General features: G+C 36.4%; 2 protein-coding genes across 4 annotated transcripts; both read left to right on the top strand.

The window, feature by feature from the left end:
- Nucleotides 1-853: 853 nt before the first annotated feature.
- LOC103433332 (probable LRR receptor-like serine/threonine-protein kinase At1g67720) lies at nucleotides 854-7,810 on the top strand. 2 transcript variants are annotated; one of them, XM_008371575.4, is made up of 15 exons: nucleotides 854-1,378; nucleotides 1,708-2,236; nucleotides 2,436-2,941; nucleotides 3,117-3,249; nucleotides 3,358-3,429; nucleotides 3,547-3,615; nucleotides 3,691-3,759; nucleotides 4,524-4,592; nucleotides 4,883-5,037; nucleotides 5,135-5,373; nucleotides 5,944-6,070; nucleotides 6,147-6,215; nucleotides 6,333-6,519; nucleotides 6,958-7,093; nucleotides 7,261-7,810. In XM_008371575.4, exons 1-15 carry the CDS (start codon nucleotides 1,312-1,314, stop codon nucleotides 7,600-7,602), a joined length of 2,769 nt encoding a protein of 922 aa, XP_008369797.2. In that variant the 5' UTR covers nucleotides 854-1,311; the 3' UTR covers nucleotides 7,603-7,810. The 2 variants fall into 2 exon arrangements, with proteins under 2 accessions (XP_008369797.2, XP_017187095.2); XM_017331606.3 differs by having other exon boundaries at nucleotides 911-1,378; nucleotides 1,705-2,236.
- An 8,490-nt stretch (nucleotides 7,811-16,300) lies between these two features.
- Nucleotides 16,301-17,283, top strand: LOC103433333 (nuclear transcription factor Y subunit B-like). 2 transcript variants are annotated; one of them, XM_017331608.3, is made up of 3 exons: nucleotides 16,301-16,491; nucleotides 16,629-16,863; nucleotides 16,972-17,283. In XM_017331608.3, exons 2-3 carry the CDS (start codon nucleotides 16,640-16,642, stop codon nucleotides 17,105-17,107), a joined length of 360 nt encoding a protein of 119 aa, XP_017187097.2. In that variant the 5' UTR covers nucleotides 16,301-16,491; nucleotides 16,629-16,639; the 3' UTR covers nucleotides 17,108-17,283. The 2 variants fall into 2 exon arrangements, with proteins under 2 accessions (XP_017187097.2, XP_008369802.1); XM_008371580.4 differs by having other exon boundaries at nucleotides 16,311-16,491; nucleotides 16,633-16,863.
- The last annotated feature ends 753 nt before the right edge of the window (nucleotides 17,284-18,036 follow it).

The raw sequence follows: 18,036 nt of genomic DNA, 5'->3' as shown, positions 1-18,036 counted from the left end.
AAGTACCGAATTTGTATACGATTATAAATGTATTCAATATGGATCAAGACCGATTCAATTCGAATCCAACCCGTTTACAGGTCTATATGCCACACTATTTAGTGAATACAAACTGCACTATAACTAAAAAAAAAAAAAAAAAAAACTAACTACACTAAAACTTAAAGGGAAACGCTAGTTACATTCCTGTTTGTACCTTCTCTTTTTACCATTTTCTTTATTTTTAAGAACTTTTAATATCACTTGAACATTAGTTACATTTCATTTGTAAATTCATCTAGTGAAAACTCTTTTGCTGACAAAATCAATTTTGTTGGCTCAAAATTCGTCGTTAGAGATGGATTTTCTAGTAGTGTGATAATGTTAACCGATTATTTTTTATTTTTTATTTTTTTAAGTTACTATTCAAAGATCGTCTTTACAAAAAAATTAACTAAATTCAAACTCATTTAGTCATCTAACTTGTTGTCCAATAAGAACATAATCATATTTTATGGTTGAACAAAGAAATCATGACAATTAATCCAAAAAATTAACTAAATTTTGATTCTGTTAATTTTTTAAATAGTTCATCTCTAAAGACTGCTGGTCTATAACATAAACGATTTCGATAATCTAATTAATATTATAGAATCTTAAAAATAAAGAAAAACATAAAAGGAGAAGCTAATATTGTAGAATAAAAAAACGACAAAAAGTCGCTAAAATTTGGTGAAGTTTGGAATGATTGATGAATGCAAAAGCAAAAACAGGTGGGCGTGTGCGATGTGAACGTGACATGGTGCAAAAACAAATGGCGGGACCAACTCTTCTCAGCTCACTTCCTAAACCAAATTACGAAAACTGGAATCTTGTCCTTGCAAACCCATCCCACCGTTTCACCAACGCACCATCGCTCCTACTCAAATTTGAGCTTTCCCTCTCTCTCTCTCCTCCGCAGGCAGATCGAGACAGTGAGGAGAGAGGGAGTTGCCCAGTCGCAACCCCCTCACTTTATCTCTTTGCCGGGCCCCACTGGCCAACTGCTCTCTTACCCATTGTAGAAAAACATTGGACCCCCTGTCGTCTCAGAGACTCCTCTCTCTCCTCTCTCTCTTTCACTTGCTCTCCACGGTGTTCTAACTAGTAACTTCTGTTCTTCTCATTATATTTTATTTTTTGTTCCATTATTCGGGTTTGTTTGTTGGATTCACTTTTCCCTTTTATTCAAAAAAATTTTCATCCCCCTCAGTGCCTCACCACCTTTTCGAGTTATTCCTCTTAGCCAATTTTTATGGTCTCTCCATCTCTCTTCCATCTTTTCACACCGCCATGGAGGTTTCCCCTCTCCTTCTCTCTCTCCTCCTCCTCCTCATCCCCTCCTCTGCCCAAATGCCAGGTACCCTTCTCTCTCTTTTGAATCTTAACGCTTTACTCAAATGATTTTAGTTTTCTAGTAGTTTTCTTCGTTGAACTGGTTGAATCCGAACAATTGTACTAAAAAGGCATGATTTTTTTAGTATTTTAAGTACAATTTTAGCTTGTTTCTTAGTTCTTAGAAAAACCCATTGTATGAAAATTACTTTAGAAGTGAAAAATCGGCTTAAGTTTTAATGAATTCGGCCATGGATCACAAGTTTCTACGTTTTTTATTAAACCCATGTTTTAGTTTTACTCAGTTAGTCAAAATTCCTTTATAAAGTTCCTTCCTTGTGTAATTTGAAGCAGGATTTGTGAGTTTGGATTGTGGAGGTGAAGAAATTTTCACTGATGATCTGGGTCTGGAGTGGACTCCTGATCAGATCAATTACGGCGAAACGGCCTTTATAGCTGTTTCAAATGAATCGAGGAAGCAATACTCGACGGTGAGGTACTTTCCGGCGGATCCGAGAAAATATTGTTACACATTGAATGTCACAAGTAGGACTAGGTACCTTCTAAGAGCGACATTCTTGTATGGTAACTTTGACACCAATAATGCTTATCCCAAATTTGACATTTCTGTTGGGGCAACGCATTGGTCTTCGATTGTAATTTCGGATGCCAATACGATAGAGATGCGAGAGCTTATATTTCTGGCTATGAGTCCGACTGTAAGTGTGTGTTTGTCCAATGCTACGACCGGACAGCCTTTTATATCGACTCTTGAGCTTCGACAATTCAATGGTTCTATGTATTATACTGAATTTGAGCAACAGTTCTATCTCAGTGTCTCCGCTAGGATTAATTTTGGTGCGGATGATGAAGCGCCAGTCAGGTATGCTAAATTTATCTTCTTAGAAGGGCTTCACAGCCTACTCTTTGATGTAGGTATTGGTCCAAATGTGTGCAACAAACTACTGCAAAATCAAACTTTGTAATAATTCAATATCTGAGCTGGGAAATTTGTAGTCTGAACTCTTTTCGCAATGACAAAGATTTATGATTTTTAAGGTTATGCATTCTGTGAATTTCAGGTATCCTGATGACCCCTTCGATAGAATATGGTTATCAGACTCTGTCAAGAAAGCAAATTACCTCGTCGACATTGCTGCTGGAACCAAAAAAGTGTCAACCAAGTTGCCAATTGACATTAATAGCGATGAAAGGCCGCCCGAAAAAGTTATGCAGACAGCTGTAGTTGGCACAAATGGAACACTGACTTACCGGCTGAACCTGGATGGTTTTCCTGGTTTTGGATGGGCATTTACCTACTTCGCAGAAATTGAAGATTTAGCTGAAGATGAGTCTAGAAAGTTTAGGCTAGTACTTCCGGGATATACTGAACTCAGCAAAGCTGTTGTTAATATTGAGGAAAATGCTCAAGGAAAATATCGTCTCTATGAACCAGGGTATACAAACTTATCCTTTCCGTTTGTATTATCGTTCAAATTTGGCAAAACATCCGATTCTTCCAGGGGGCCGCTCTTGAATGCAATGGAGATAAATAAATATCTGGAAATAAATGATGGTTCTCAAGATGGTAAGTTCAACAGTAGTGTCTGGATGGTTTATGGCTCCCCTTCTCACTTGACGCTATGGTGCTAATTTTTTTGCACGGTTTATGCTATTACCACATGGTCTTGTTCATCATGCTCTCAAATGAATCTTTTGAAGCTTTCCAGTTTTATGTGATACTTGGTTTGTATGATTTTCAGGAGCTGTTATTTCCAGTTTTGTTTCACACTACTCATCAGCAGATTGGACTTTGGAAGGCGGTGATCCATGCCTCCCAGTTCCATGGTCTTGGGTTGAGTGTAACTCAAATCCACAACCAAGAATAGTTAAAATGTACAGCTTATATTTTTCTAGTTAAAGTTATAGTATGAATTACTACTGCTTCTGCATAGGTATATAGTTTGGAGCTGACGACGACTTTTGTATCCCTTTGCTTGGCAGAAAATTGTCTAGTAAGAATATTACCGGGAATATCCCTTCAGACTTGACAAAGTTGAACGGTTTAGAAGAGTTGTAAGTTTCATATTGCGTTCTTGTTTTTATGAATGGTATCTAGTGTTTCCAAGTTTAGTTTCGTAAAACCTGTTGTTCTTTGTTGTTTCATCGTTTGTATTTGTGTTCTAATTACAGATGGCTTGATGGGAACTCACTGACTGGTACAATACCTGATTTCACTGGATGTGTGGACTTGAAGATTATGTAAGTGATCTTACTTATTCTAACGATGCTTTTCTTAAAGAGCTAATACTAATAAAATAGCTTTGGATTATACAGTCATCTTGAGAACAATCAGTTGACGGGTGGACTCTCCTCTTTCACAAACCTACCAAGTTTGAAGGAACTGTAAGTTTTCGGGGACTCACATTAGTTTACTTAAAATTGGAGAAAAAAATGTGTGAGACTGTGTGTCAGTTGTTCTTTCAAGCAATCAGTCACATGGCCCTCTTTGTGTATATTTTTATCAACTAATTAAATGATTTTACTGAAATAGTGATTAGTATATAACGTGTGGCTTCCACCACATGCTTCTGGCACAAGTTATACATTAACAGACTTCGGTATTTTTTTCAGCTTAAAAGACCTTCAATGTGTGGGTGCCAGTGTTGTAATTAATGTTATATATTGTCGTCCCGTTACTAACAACTTAAGTTTTTGGCTCTAGTAGTTGTCTGACATGGTATTAAAGTTCGGGTTGCTTGATTCCTGGGTTCAGGACCTCCATTCCCCAGTTTCCTCATATTTTTTTATTGCAAGGTGCATGTCTGATGGTTATACATCGCTTGGCATCTCTACGTACTAGAGGCTGCACATGAAATAAGATGTTAGCGTGAACTACATTTTGGGCCATTCCCTAATCACTTAAGTTTTTGGATGTGTTTGTACATGGAACATTTTCATATGTAAAGATAGTCTAAGATACATCATACCATAAATTCCATGTCTATTTGAGAAAAACGAATAGAAGATTATTATGACTAAGTACTTGGAAAATAAGTAACTCTAAGAAATTATTTATGCTGCTCATTTTGCTTTTATTTTCCATTTTTCTAATCAATTTCTGACATGCTGGTTTTTATATAAGATCTTAGCGAATCTGATGTTTGCAGGTATGTTCAAAATAATATGTTAAGCGGAACAGTGCCATCGGGTCTTCTCGATAAAGTGGTTAATATGAAGTGAGTGGCATTTTTTGCAAATAAAACTGAAGAGCATGAGAAGCAAGCTATATGTGAATTTTAAAGCTTAAAATCAGTGTAAACCTTGTATTATGTTTATCTGTTTCAATTATAGTAGAAATCAGTGGGTCCTAAAGTAAGTGCATGCTTCATCCTTATCTTCGTTCATCACATCTCTCTCTCTCTCACTCCCAAAACTATCCAATTTCTCTCTCTACTCTAGTCATGTGGACTGTCTAGGATTTACTCCAATGTATTCATCACCGCTCTTTTATTTTGTTTTCCGACAGCTACACTGGAAATGTTAATCTTCGGAAAGGGAAAACAAGTGGGAGCCGCACAAACATTATTATTGGTACGTCAGTTGGGGCTGCTGTCTTGGTCATAGCTACTATTGTATCTGGCGTACTTTTACGGAAGGGGAGGAAGAAATGTTACGAGCATGGTACAAGTCTGAAATAACTTTGAGGTTTACATGGTTTTAGTTTTCTCTTAATTTTCACTTTGCTTGAAAGTGGTGACATTATTCTAACTTGCTACAGACCAACTTGGGCATCCACCTGCGCAAGGAATACATTTTTCTAAGTGTGATGCTCCTAATGAATCTGCACACTGCTTCTCTTATGCCGAAATTGAAGAGGCTACTAGAAAGTTTGAGAAGAAAATAGGTTCCGGAGGTTTTGGAGTTGTTTACTACGGTAAAATGAAGGATGAAAAGGAAATTGCTGTCAAAGTTCTAACCAGCAATTCCTACCAGGGAAAGCGAGAATTTTCAAATGAGGTTAGTTTAAGTAATATTGGACATCTTTTACATTTCAGGTTACTTTTTCTTTCTTTGAGAGGATGCTTAACCCTGTCTGTTTGCTACTGTGGTAGACTGGTAGTGCCTTTTGTATCTTTCTATTTATTGAACTGGTGATGATTCTTCTTTTTCTTGGGGTCGAAAATTTATTTCGTATTTTTGTTATGTTTCCCATGCATATAAAATATGAAATGTAAACTAGTGGCAAACAACTGCTTGGAAACCTCTACCAATTTAGGAAGAAATAATTAACAGAAAGTTAAGTTGGACGGGGTTCCAAGGATTAAAGTGTTTCCACATAACCTTGAATTTGCATTGATATATTTTTCTCTAAATCATAAAATATTCCGATTTTGCATCACTTTTGGAAACTAAATGGGATGAAGCAGAGGTGTTTTTAGAATTTCTCCGCTGTTCCCTTCTAGTGTAGAAGAGCATTCATAAAGAAAATTTCTCTCGTTGTTCTAGACATATCCTGTCACTTGACATTTACTGTTGGATGTCAAAACTGGAACTGTACGGACTGACATATGCTTCAATATCATCTAGGTAACTCTTCTTTCGAGGATACATCACAGAAACCTGGTACAGTTTCTTGGGTATTGCCAAGAGGATGGAAGAAGTATGCTGATTTACGAGTTTATGCATAATGGAACTCTCAAGGAACATCTTTATGGTAAGCTTGCTTGTTATTCATTGAATCTATCGAAATTTGGACCGCGAACGAGTTTTGAATTGTTTGTATTATGTAGGCCCATTAACACACGAACAGAGTATCAATTGGATCAAACGCCTTGAGATTGCTGAAGATGCTGCAAAAGGTCTAACAAGCTAAAGAGTTCTCGTTAGTTATTATTTTTCACTTTAAGTGGCAGCCAAAGTAACTCTTCCGTAGTTATATTATTAAATAATTCATGCTCTTTCTCGTGGTTGTTCAGGAATCGAATACCTTCACACAGGCTGTGTTCCAGCCATCATTCATAGAGATTTAAAAAGCAGCAACATTTTAATTGACAAACACATGAGAGCAAAGGTTTCAGATTTTGGTCTTTCCAAACTTGCAGTAGATGGGGCATCCCATGTGTCAAGCATAGTTCGGGGCACTGTAGGGTATCTGGATCCTGAGTAAGGCCTTGATTTCCATAGAAGTTTCTGTTTCTCTTTGAGTTACCATCATATTGAGATAAGTTAAATATATTACTGCTTCTGTTGTTGAGTGACCGTGAAGCGGTAAATGCCTTCCTTTGGTAGGGTGCTCCAATTGGTAATTCAATTGTGCTATACATAGTAGGGCTTTAGAAGGTAGCGACGGCACAATAGTTATACTTAATGTCTGACTACTCACAAAAGCAATCAAAATAAAATAATTTCTGCCACAGAAGTCTCTATTGAAAGCCGTTCTCAGTGTTTTCCTTCTGTGTTTATTACAGTAAATACATAATAAGAGCTTTTTTGGTCAAATACATGGATCAAAATTGAACTGAACCGTAAATTTTACAATTTCATCTCTTACCCCGTATTTCTGTGCGTTAAATTGAGTTCTTCGTCGTCATTGGTGTTCAGGTATTACATCTCCCAGCAGTTGACAGACAAGAGTGACGTATACAGTTTCGGTGTCATTCTGCTTGAGCTGATATCAGGTCAAGAAGCGATATCTAATGAAAACTTTGGTGTTAACTGCCGTAACATAGTGCAATGGGTAAGAGTAGTTTGCTTTGCATTGCAGTGAAGTATTTGAAACTTTTGATCACTGGCCGTAAACTTTTGATCAGTACTAATACTGAAAGTAAAACATTGGCATAATACTTAAAATTACCATCATTATGAGTTGTTCCCCTTCTTACCTGTGAAAATGGTTTGTCACAGGCAAAATTACACATTGAGAGTGGCGACATTCAAGGAATAATCGACCCCTCACTGGATGGCGAATACGACATCCAGTCAATGTGGAAGATAGCAGAAAAAGCCTTAATGTGTGTTCAAGCACACGGATTCATGAGGCCGTCCATGTCAGAAGTTCTCAAAGAAATCCAAGATGCAATCTCAATGGAAAGGGATGCCGGAGCAGTAAGAGAAGGTAACTCAGATATATCGAGGAATTCAATCCATTCAATTCATTCTTCCTTGAACATGGGTTCCCTGGACCTTGGCAGAAATGATAATTTCTTGTCGATCGATGAGTCTATCGCACGGCCAACTGCTCGATAGTAATTCGGTTGGCATACACGACGTATAAATATTTTTCTTCTCCTATCCTAGTCTTTGGTTGTACATCGAGTTTGCATTAGTATGACTCTTACTCTTAGCCATGTCGGTAAGTCTAGGAAGGAGAAAGGGATCAAAATAGCTACGATTTTAGGTTGCATGTTTTGATGGTGCAAAATTATTAGCTTAATGGAATGCTGTATTGAATTTTTGATTGAGCGCCCTTTACAAAAAGTGTCGTGCGGAAGCGTCAACTGATACGTTCAAGATTATGAGCGAGAAAGTAAACGAATTACAACAACAACATCAACATCGAGATTTATACTGGTTCGGCTATGTTAGATTGACAAAGATTTACGAGGTATGTGCAACACTCCAACATCTCTCACACCTCTAGTCAACAATTAATCGCACGAAAGAAATGGCATTCACAATGAACATCGACATGGTCTTGAAGAACCCGAAGTCACGAACCAAACCTTGAAGCCGAATAGCTTCCTTCGTGGAAATAATAAAACACCACCGTACGCGAAATATACCGTAAAATCCACTTCGCAACTTGTCAAAGTCCTTTCCTCGGATTATCATATATCGATATATCGACTCACAATACCAACAGCTTGTGAAATATGAAGTCAAGTAAAAACTATAGCAGACATCAAATTACAACATCATTTGTGCCAGGAGACGTTGAAACAGCAAGTTTGAAAAGAGAGTCAAAAGGTGTACTGATTTGGACTTGTCATCGATCCTGACAAGCCGTTTATTGAAAAAATAAACACAATGGTCATGACTTCTTGTGTACTTCTGGCCAATCATAAACTGATCAAATTACGTGTCCGATTGTCGTGAAAACTGTTTCAACTCATACAATACGTTTATGTAATTTACGAAGTCAATTAGCTTTATCAGAAACTTTTAATCCTTGCGAGTGATGCATGCAACTAATTTTTTTCCAATCATCGTGCAAGAAAGTCGTCTTAATATCAAGTTGAGCCAACTCAAAGTCGTATGGCACATCCAAAATCAATGCCTTCTTTCTTAGCGAAACTTTTGCTATCATTCTAGTTTTGAATCTTACAGAAGATTCCAACTTCTTAGCATAAATCCATATGCACCCATTTTTCTTCCCATTTGGTAACTAAACCGGATTCCAAAGTTTTATTTTTATGAAGAGACTTCATTTCCTCTCCCGTAGCCACTGTTCTAAACAAGTAAAAAATTTCGCCTAGTTTCCTAGGTCCTGCCTAGGTGCTAAGTGATAGTCACTGCATCGATTAATCTCTAAGTGTTTGAAAGTTAAGAAATGGAACCTACTTAGGCACCCGCCCAGGCCCACCTAACCTGTCCAGACCTGCCTAAGCGCCTATCTAGCCCGTCCAAACCCACTTAGGTCGCGACTTTCACTGAGACAAAAAATATATAGCTTTCATTTTGTATTTTATTTTTCAATAAATTGTAAGAAACTTGTTGAATACTAACACACTTTTTATGCTAGTTCCCCAATGCAATTATGTTTTTTTTTAACAAATGATATTATCTACACTAAGGGGGAGGAGATGGGCTTAGCCTCACAATGGGTTAATAATAATGTGGTTCAAATTTATCTTTGGCGAGAATCGAACCTAAGACCTTTAACTTAGAGTAAATTGTAGCAATGGTCCCTCAACTTTAATCAAATTGGAGCAATGGTCCCTCAACTAAAAATCCATTACCATTGGTCCCTCAACTTATCAAAATGTGTAGTTATAGTCATTTTTCATCAATTTCGTCAAAATTTTGTTAAAATAAGTTATGTTGGAATAATCATTTATATAATTAGGGTCTCTCAACTCATCAAAGTGTGTAATTATGGTCTTTTTCATCAACTACGTCAAAATTTTTGTCAAAGTGAGTTATGTTGGAAGGACCATTGCTACAATTGGGTTAAAGTTTAGGGATCATTTCTCCAGTTGAATTAAAGTTGAGGGACCAATGGTAATGTATTTTTAGTTAATGGACCATAGCTGCACATTTTGATGAGTTGAGAGACCAATGATAATGGATTTTTAGTTGTAGGACCATTGCTCCAATTGAGTTAAAGTTAAGGGACCATAGCTACAATTTACTCTGTAACTTACAAGTGAAAAGAAATGCCACTAGACCGTAGTACTAAGTGACAGTGCAATTATGTATTTCTTAAGTATAAGCATACACTTATTTGTACGATATATAGTAAAATTTCTTAAATTCACCTAGTCAGCCTAGGCTCCAGCTTATCCCCTGACTAAGCCTGACGTCTTTTAAAACCTTGACGGTAGCTTATTCAAATCTTCATTCTTTAACCTTCCAATTTATGCTTTGTAAGTAAACGAATTGTCATCTTCAATATCTGGAAGTGCAAACCAGGAAGAGTAGAGGAAGAAAACATAGTGAGAAATAGAAGATGACGGCTAGACCTAAACCCTAAGAGTGCGAAAATCCTAGGCCCGATTTTAAGCTGGTACCATGTAGAATTATGTATCCTTGTTTTAATGAGGGTAAGGGTACAATATAATAGGGATAAGACAAGCCCTATTAAGGTAGGATGCAAATACCAGTTACAAATATACGACTGACAATAATTACAGAGAAGAATTCAGAGTCAAACATCAAACGAATGACATCTGCTTGTGAAAATCCTAGCTATTCTTAAGGATTCTACTCTAACTTATCAAGAAGGCTTTAAAATGACATGAAAATAAGCAAGACAACCAAATATATGTAATTAGTCATAATTTCTCAAGCTAAGTATGATTCGTGCGCTCGGTCCCGTTTCTGTTGTGGTGTCTCTCTAACCATGGAGTGCCTGTTGAGAATGAGTCTCACACTGATAGGAGGAGAGATTTTGCATGGGCTTATAAGTAGTTGGGGTACTCCCCATATTGCCAATTGATTTTATGGTGGAGCCCAACTTTCTTCATAATATCAGAGCAGGTTGTCCCATATATGACGCCAAACGGCCATACGCGCTCCACATCACCCTGTTGTATTGTCAACATGTTAGACATGAAAATTCGTCATCTGCATTGATGAGAGGAGGGACCTTGCATGAGGTACTCCTTATGTTGCCAATTGATTTTATGATGAAACCCAACTTTCTTCAATGCCTCACAATACCCTAATATTGACAAAACTTAAAAAATGGATCAGACTTACTCTCTACCATTTTCTTATATGAGATTCTTGATTTCTTATTATCACTTTTGATTTTCAATCATTTTCTTCCGCTTCGATAATATTTCCAAGACAACATCTTTATGCGTCATAATGTACACACATACTCTTCTAGATTCTAGACAAGTCATCAGCGAAGAAGACAAAATAATAGTTCCTCCCAAACATGCATTATCGGAAGGACTACACACATCAGTGTTAACATAATCTAGAATACCTTAGATACGATGAATTGCAACCAAACTTTACTTAGTTTTGTTTTCCCAACACGCAATGTGCATACATAATGTGTACTTGTCTTACCGGATTATAAGATATCAACTCACATAATTCAACGACTAGGAACATTGTTTAGAATAACACGTACGAAGGGAATCTCTTTAACCTATATGCTCGAGAAGACTACCATTTTGAAATTACCACAATTCATATGTATGTAAAGTTATTCATGGACTCATTACCTAGAATAAATCTAGTAATTCTACTATAGTGATCTTGACTTTGTGATTAATCAATGGACTAACCATTGTATCACTTTTAAGCAATTCACTAATATTGATTATTTTGAAGGCATACATCCAACAATGGTGAGTGACGATCCGATTATCACGCAACCTAGCTCGCTAGTTGGGGTCAGGAGTTTCTCTTGAAGCCAGGGGAGTGGTTTCAACCGGATTTCCTTCCGGGTTGAAGTACTCAGGAATACGAATTTGGAGGTCGAAACTTAAGTTTGAGGAGTGGTTCCACGAACAGTCTCCAGGTCCTTTATCCGCTTTTCCATATCAACAATGTTCGAACAGTTCTCTGCCTAGAAGCCTTCGAAATCTTTTGGAGATCATCAACAGTTACGCTGATATTCTTCAGGGCTTCCCAAATCTGGTCCTTGGTGGTTGCTAGGGATGGGCAATGGTTCTGGTGGGCGGGTAACAACGGTTATTTATCCATAACCGTTTATTCTCATACCCGCATAACCGTTTACCCGTTGGGTAATTTTCTAAACGGTTATACCCATACTCATAACCGTATACCTATTTAACCGTAACCATTTAGTACCCGTTTACCCATTTATCATTTTTAAACCCGTTTATCATTTCTTTTTTACCATTTAATAATTTTTCACCCGTCTACGTGTTTTGTAAACAACTTGAAAATTAAAAAAGAAAAATTTGTCATAATTTTGTTTTTCTAACAATTAAACATCGTTATAGGTACATTCATCGTACATTTTCGCATTTTAATTTTTTAAGTCCGTATATTATTCCAATAATTGAAATAATAGTTTACAGACGATATTTTTAACTGTTAGCAATGAAAGTAATATAAAATTTGCTAAGTATTCTTGGGTTACGAAAACTGTTAAAAGACAGTATTCTTTGATTATTTGACTCGGAATGTATAATATTAACATAATATATATAATGGACCATGAAATTTAAAGTGATTAAGGAAAACTATATTATATTAGCTATAGAAATCATGCACTATAGTCAATAGCATTGATATAAGTTTTGTCCGATAGGGGGGTTTGCGTTAATTTTACATATATAAAATAAATGAGTAAATGGTTACCTGTTTATAACCGCGGTTAATACCCATAACCGCCCATTTAAATTTTGCGGGTAAACGGTTATACCCATAACCGTTTATTTATCAAAACGGTTACCCATAACCGTAACCGTGAAATTTAAATAGACGGGTAACCGCGGTTACCCATAATTGATAGGTATTTGCCCATAGTGGTTGCGCTCTCTAAAAGCTAGTTGCTTCCGTCTTAGGTGGTAGCGTCATTGTTAGTGGACATGTTGAGCATTCAGTTATTGTGAGAACAATAATCTGGTTTTCAATGAAAGCATCAATTGTTAGAATTAAATTTCCGTACCAAAAAGTCATACAAAGACAAAAGTATGTCTTCCACAATATAATGGGGTTCATCATAACAAGTCATTGAAAATATCTTCCACAAAATAGACAAATAATCTAGCTTCCCACAAAATAAAATCAATTCCCACTGCTTCATCATTTTTTTTCCAACTACTTCCACCCTATACTTCAGTTCATGAGTTGACAACAAATCTGGATCGACGTTATCAAAATATATCATTTGCCCTCCACATATGAACATACTTTAATGTAAACAAATCAGAATTTGCAATTTGACAGCACATGTATCTCAACCTATATAATGCTAAAAAGTCACAAATGCACAAGAATAACTTAAAAGAATTAAATACAATGGGTTAAAGATATTGCAGTATATATGCATTGTGAAAGAAATTAAAGAATTAAAGACAATGGGTGAAAGGCATTACAGGAAAAATCACATCTTTCACATCTGCCCTCCTCTCCTCATATGAACTTTATGAGCATAAGAAACTTAAAGAATTAAAATTCAAAGAAGATTAAGACAAAAATTGAAAGGTTGTGTACTACCAGACCATGGCCTGCATGAAACCACATTATCTTTTTTTTTTTAACAAACGATATTATCTACACTAAGGGGAGGTGGGCTTAGCTCATAACGGACTAGCATTAATGTGGTTCAAATTTGCTTTTGGCGAGAATCGAGCCTAAGACCTCTCACTTACATATGAAGAATAATACCACTAGACCGTCATACTAAGTGGTAAACGAAATTATCAATTAAAGACAAAATTGTAAGGCATATATGCATTCAAACTGGTATAAATTGCTAAAAAAAAAATAAAAAAACAATTCAAATTCAAATTAGATTAAGACTCTAACTCATGATCAAAGACATGTTGGCACTAGAAAAAAAAAAACAAGGGTTTATTAGAGGCATTAGGATTTCTAAACTAAATACATAAGAAATTAAGCGCGACTTCACATTCACCTCTTCTCTTAGCCATTGACATGGTTTTACAAGTTTAATTCACTCTTCGACAGCGTTCAAATTTTTTTGCTGTGAAATCTAATTTCAGTTGAACCATAAGTCATACTAAATGTCCACGGCATGGGATGTAATTTGGATTGAAATGACCAATTTGACCCCTCTATGTGAAAGTCGCATGAGTTTATTTAGCGGAAGACTAACAGAAGTTTAGATTTGGCCCTCAATTGCTAACTATGCTCACCACGAGGTTTTAATTAACAACGTTTTCACCACGAGGGTCACATTAAAAATGTCGTGTCACCACAAGGACCAAAAAAAATATTTGGCCTAATCTAAGATACCAGTGTGGTACTAGCCAAAGGGTATTTGGCAGTCAAGCTAGTATAAAATCTTAGAGCTTATGCAGTAGACAAGATAGCAAAGTATGTGTTACCATGTGAACCTTAGGTGGGTGTATTTATACTAGTAGGGAGAGAGTCCTTAGGATATTGAATCCACATTAAACTGGGAGATTTCTGAAAGATATCTAGCATAAGATATTGCTTCTTTTTAGGATTATCTAGCAAAAGTCCTAGGTTTAGTTTGGTTCCTATGTTTGGATTGGATAGTCACAAGGTTTAATGTATGTTGAGTGAAATCTCCACTTCCAAAATTGTTTAAGTTGAAGGTAGATAGATTATTCATTAAGGAAATCCATCTCTCTCAAGCATAATATACATTAACAATTTCGGACAAACAAACACTCTAGTGCTTGTGTTTGGTGTCTATGGTTAGGTTGGATACTAATTAGATTTATTGCATGTTGAATGAGAAATCAATGACAACTTCCCAATTTGTCAAAGTTGAAGAAGATGGGTTTATCATGATGAAGACTCTAGAACTTTGTTTATTGTCTATTGTTTAATTGGATACTCGCTAACCAAGGTATAAAATATCGATGATATCGGAAATATCGGGATATTATCGATATTCATAAAAATTGAATAAAAACGATGGAAATTGTAAGAAAAACTTGGAAATTTTTATTGAAACTTTGTAGGATGTTTATTTAGCCAATTATCTATTAGTTTATCACAAAAAAAAAATTGGAAGGAAATGCATTGCATGATGGATTTAACTGATTTAAGTTGATTATATAGCGAGCTGGCAAACATTGTGAGTGTAGAAAATATGTAGTAATTAATGAAAGAAGTTTAAACACACCATAATCATTTATATATAATGAATTAGTACAATATTTTACACTTTATACATTGCATGGTAAGATACATGAGTGACTTAGTACCACATAGAGTTCCTATCAAGGTCTAAAAGATCGATGATATCGGAAATATCGGTAGTCAAAAAACACGGAAATTTCGATGGAAACATTGGAATAATATCGATATTTTAGATCTTGGATTCAACGAATGTTGAATGAGAAATAGATGGCAACTTCGAAATTTGTCTAAGTCAAAGGTAGTAGATAGATTTATCATGAAAGAATCTGTCTTGTTCCTTACGTATATTAATGATTTCGAACAACAAACACTCTAGGACATTGTTTGGTGTATATGGCTAAATTAGATTATTTTTTTTGGTCAAACAATAAACTTTGTTAGATTAGATACCGACGGAGTCTGAACCCATACCATCATGCAAAGACTCAACACATTTTCACCATTGTGGTAAAGAGCCACTTGCTAGATTGGATACTCACTAGATTCAATTCATGTTAAATGAGAGATAAAATGACGACTTCCAAATTTGTCTAAGTTAACGGTAGTACATAAATTTACTATGAAGGAATCTCTCTTGTGCATTACATATATAAACGATTTCAAGTCGACAAACAACATAGGACTTTGTTTGGTGTCTTTAGTTGGATTGGATACTTGCTAAATTTAATGCATGTCGAATGAGGAATGAATGCGAACCTCTAAATTTGTCTAAATTAGGGTATATACATGTGATGCAAATAACCTTTTTCTCTCATTTTTAACAACCATTAACAATTTCGAACCAACGAATACGTAAGGCATTGTTTGTTTTCTATGATCAGATTGCTCACTCATTCACTAGATTCAATGTATAAGTTTGAAGGAGGAATTAAATGTCAACTTCTAAATTTGTCTAATTTAAAAGTAGAAAACTTATTAGTAATGGAAGAAATCATTTCTTAATCACACCATTCTTTCAACATGCTTTGAACCTACTCTGATATCTAATCCAATCCTTACACGAGTTGAAAATGTTGGAAAAAATGACAATATTCATTAAAATAATTTCAATAGTACAACTTGTATAACACACGAACTCAACTTAACGGGCAAAAACAACAAATTCAAAGAATTAAATTAAAACGGATAAATCCACACAAACAACTAAAAATCTTACAAAGACTAAAATTTTGTTATTAAATATTTATAAAATCTATTACCTAACTTATACATGCCGACGTTGTTCTAAAAATCTTCAACCACCGCAGTAAATGTCATGGTGAAAAAATGGTAACTAGGACCTACCACCGCGATTTTGTCGGTTGGATCACTGGATGGATAATTTCAGGGACACACAAATGATGATTTCAACAGGGAGTTTCTACGACGTCGTTTAGCGTCCACCCGAAACTCCCAAACCACGTGGTCTAATCGTTATGAATACACAGCGCCACAACCGTACCCGCAGCAGAACACGGAATCGCTCTCCCCTCTCTCTCTCTCCTCCGCAAATATAAAAAGGAAAAACCAACGGTGCTGATAAGCATCACTCTCATCCCAGTCGTCTCCTCTCTCCTTTCTTCTCCAGCGTCCGATCTAAAATCCTCCCTGCAATCTGCATCTCTCGCGCCAAATAAAATCAAACAGGTTTTCTCTCGCTTCTTCATCCCTCTCTCTCTCTCTCTCTCTCTCTCTCTCTCTTAATTATGGAGGGTTTAGGGTTTCTGCTTTTTTCGATTTCGGTACCGTTTTGTGATTTCTGTGCCGTTTTGGATGTAATTGAGCTAGGGTCTCAATGGCGGAAGCTCCCGTGAGTCCAGGCGGCGGCAGCCACGAGAGCGGCGGCGACGGGAGCGGAAGCCCGCGCTCCAACGTTCGGGAGCAGGACCGGTATCTTCCGATCGCCAACATCAGCCGTATCATGAAGAAGGCGCTTCCTCCGAACGGCAAAATCGCCAAGGATGCCAAGGAAACCGTCCAGGAATGCGTTTCTGAGTTCATCAGCTTCATCACCTCCGAGTACGACGTCGTTTTGTAGTTTTTGGTCGTAAATTATCATTTTTATTTTTGTAAAATTTATCTGTCGGTTTTGTTTTGATGTGTGTGTGGGGGTGGAATTATGTGCAGGGCGAGTGACAAGTGCCAGAGAGAGAAGAGGAAGACGATCAACGGTGATGATTTGCTCTGGGCAATGGCAACTTTAGGCTTTGAGGATTATATCGACCCCCTCAAGGTTTACCTCACCAAATACAGAGAGGTATAACTCTGTTGGCTAAGTTGTTGCGCCGTACTTGTTTGGATGCTGAGAAAATTTAGCTGCAAATGAAATGAAGAGAAAAGTATTGATCTCATTAGATTGTGGTATTTTTTGAATTACTTGTATTCAATTAATCTCAGAATTCCGGATTTTGTTGCGTAACAAAACGGAGGGTTTTCTTATCTCATTTGTTGTAGGTTCAAATTTGGTAAATTCATTAGTAACATCATTTCATTTTGATTTTGTCGCGAAACAAAACCGAGTGTTTTCTGATTTCATTTGTTGTTGGTTCGAATTCGGTAATTCGTTAGTAACATTTCATATTGATTTTTTCGCTAAGCGAAACGAGTGTTTTCTTATCTCATTTGTTGTAGATTGGAATTTGGTAAATTTGTTAGTAACTTTTCATTTTGGGGTTTGACTAATACACTGTTGGTTTTGGTTTCAATGGTTGTCTTCTGGCTCGATTGGGATGTTTCAGGTGGAGGTGAGTTAAACTTAAGACTGTCATTTTCTATTTATGCAGCCGTTTTAATAATTTGTACCGTTTGCTTTGATTTACATTTTTTTCGCTTGTAATTGGATTTCTGTTTGTGGGGTAACAGGGTGATACCAAGGGCTCGGGGAAGGGCGGAGATTCATCTTCCAAGAAAGATGCTCAGCCAAGTCCAAATCCTCAGGTTGAATATGGTTTAATCTTATTAATGAAGCGATGGTCGTTTTTGTTTTGTGGGTATACAGTATGCTTACTTCTATCAGGGGATTGTAATTTATATGGAAGTTTGTCTTATTCTTATGGTGGCAATTTTTCTTATGGTAGATTGCTCGCCAAGGTTCTTTCTCCCAAGGAGGGAATTACTCAAATTCTCAAGTAATATCTTGCTCTTTATTTCTCCATACCTATCTGTTTTTCAGATTTTTTCTCTTTTAATCAA

Source organism: Malus domestica, chromosome 04 (assembly GCF_042453785.1).
Source record: "Malus domestica chromosome 04, GDT2T_hap1".
In the NCBI taxonomy this organism is placed as follows: Eukaryota; Viridiplantae; Streptophyta; class Magnoliopsida; order Rosales; family Rosaceae; genus Malus; species Malus domestica.
Note: the sequence above shows the minus strand (reverse complement) of the source record. Positions and strands in the feature narration are given on the sequence as shown.

Coding starts and splice junctions, on each gene's coding strand:
- LOC103433333 (XM_017331608.3), top strand. CDS start 16,640: ATGGCGGAAGCTCCCGTGAGTCCAGGCGGCGGCAGCCACGAGAGCGGC. Junction 16,864..16,971: donor ATCAGCTTCATCACCTCCGA/GTACGACGTCGT, acceptor AATTATGTGCAG/GGCGAGTGACAAGTGCCAGA.
- LOC103433332 (XM_017331606.3), top strand. CDS start 1,312: ATGGAGGTTTCCCCTCTCCTTCTCTCTCTCCTCCTCCTCCTCATCCCC. Junction 2,237..2,435: donor GATGATGAAGCGCCAGTCAG/GTATGCTAAATT, acceptor TGTGAATTTCAG/GTATCCTGATGACCCCTTCG. Junction 3,430..3,546: donor TTGAACGGTTTAGAAGAGTT/GTAAGTTTCATA, acceptor TTCTAATTACAG/ATGGCTTGATGGGAACTCAC.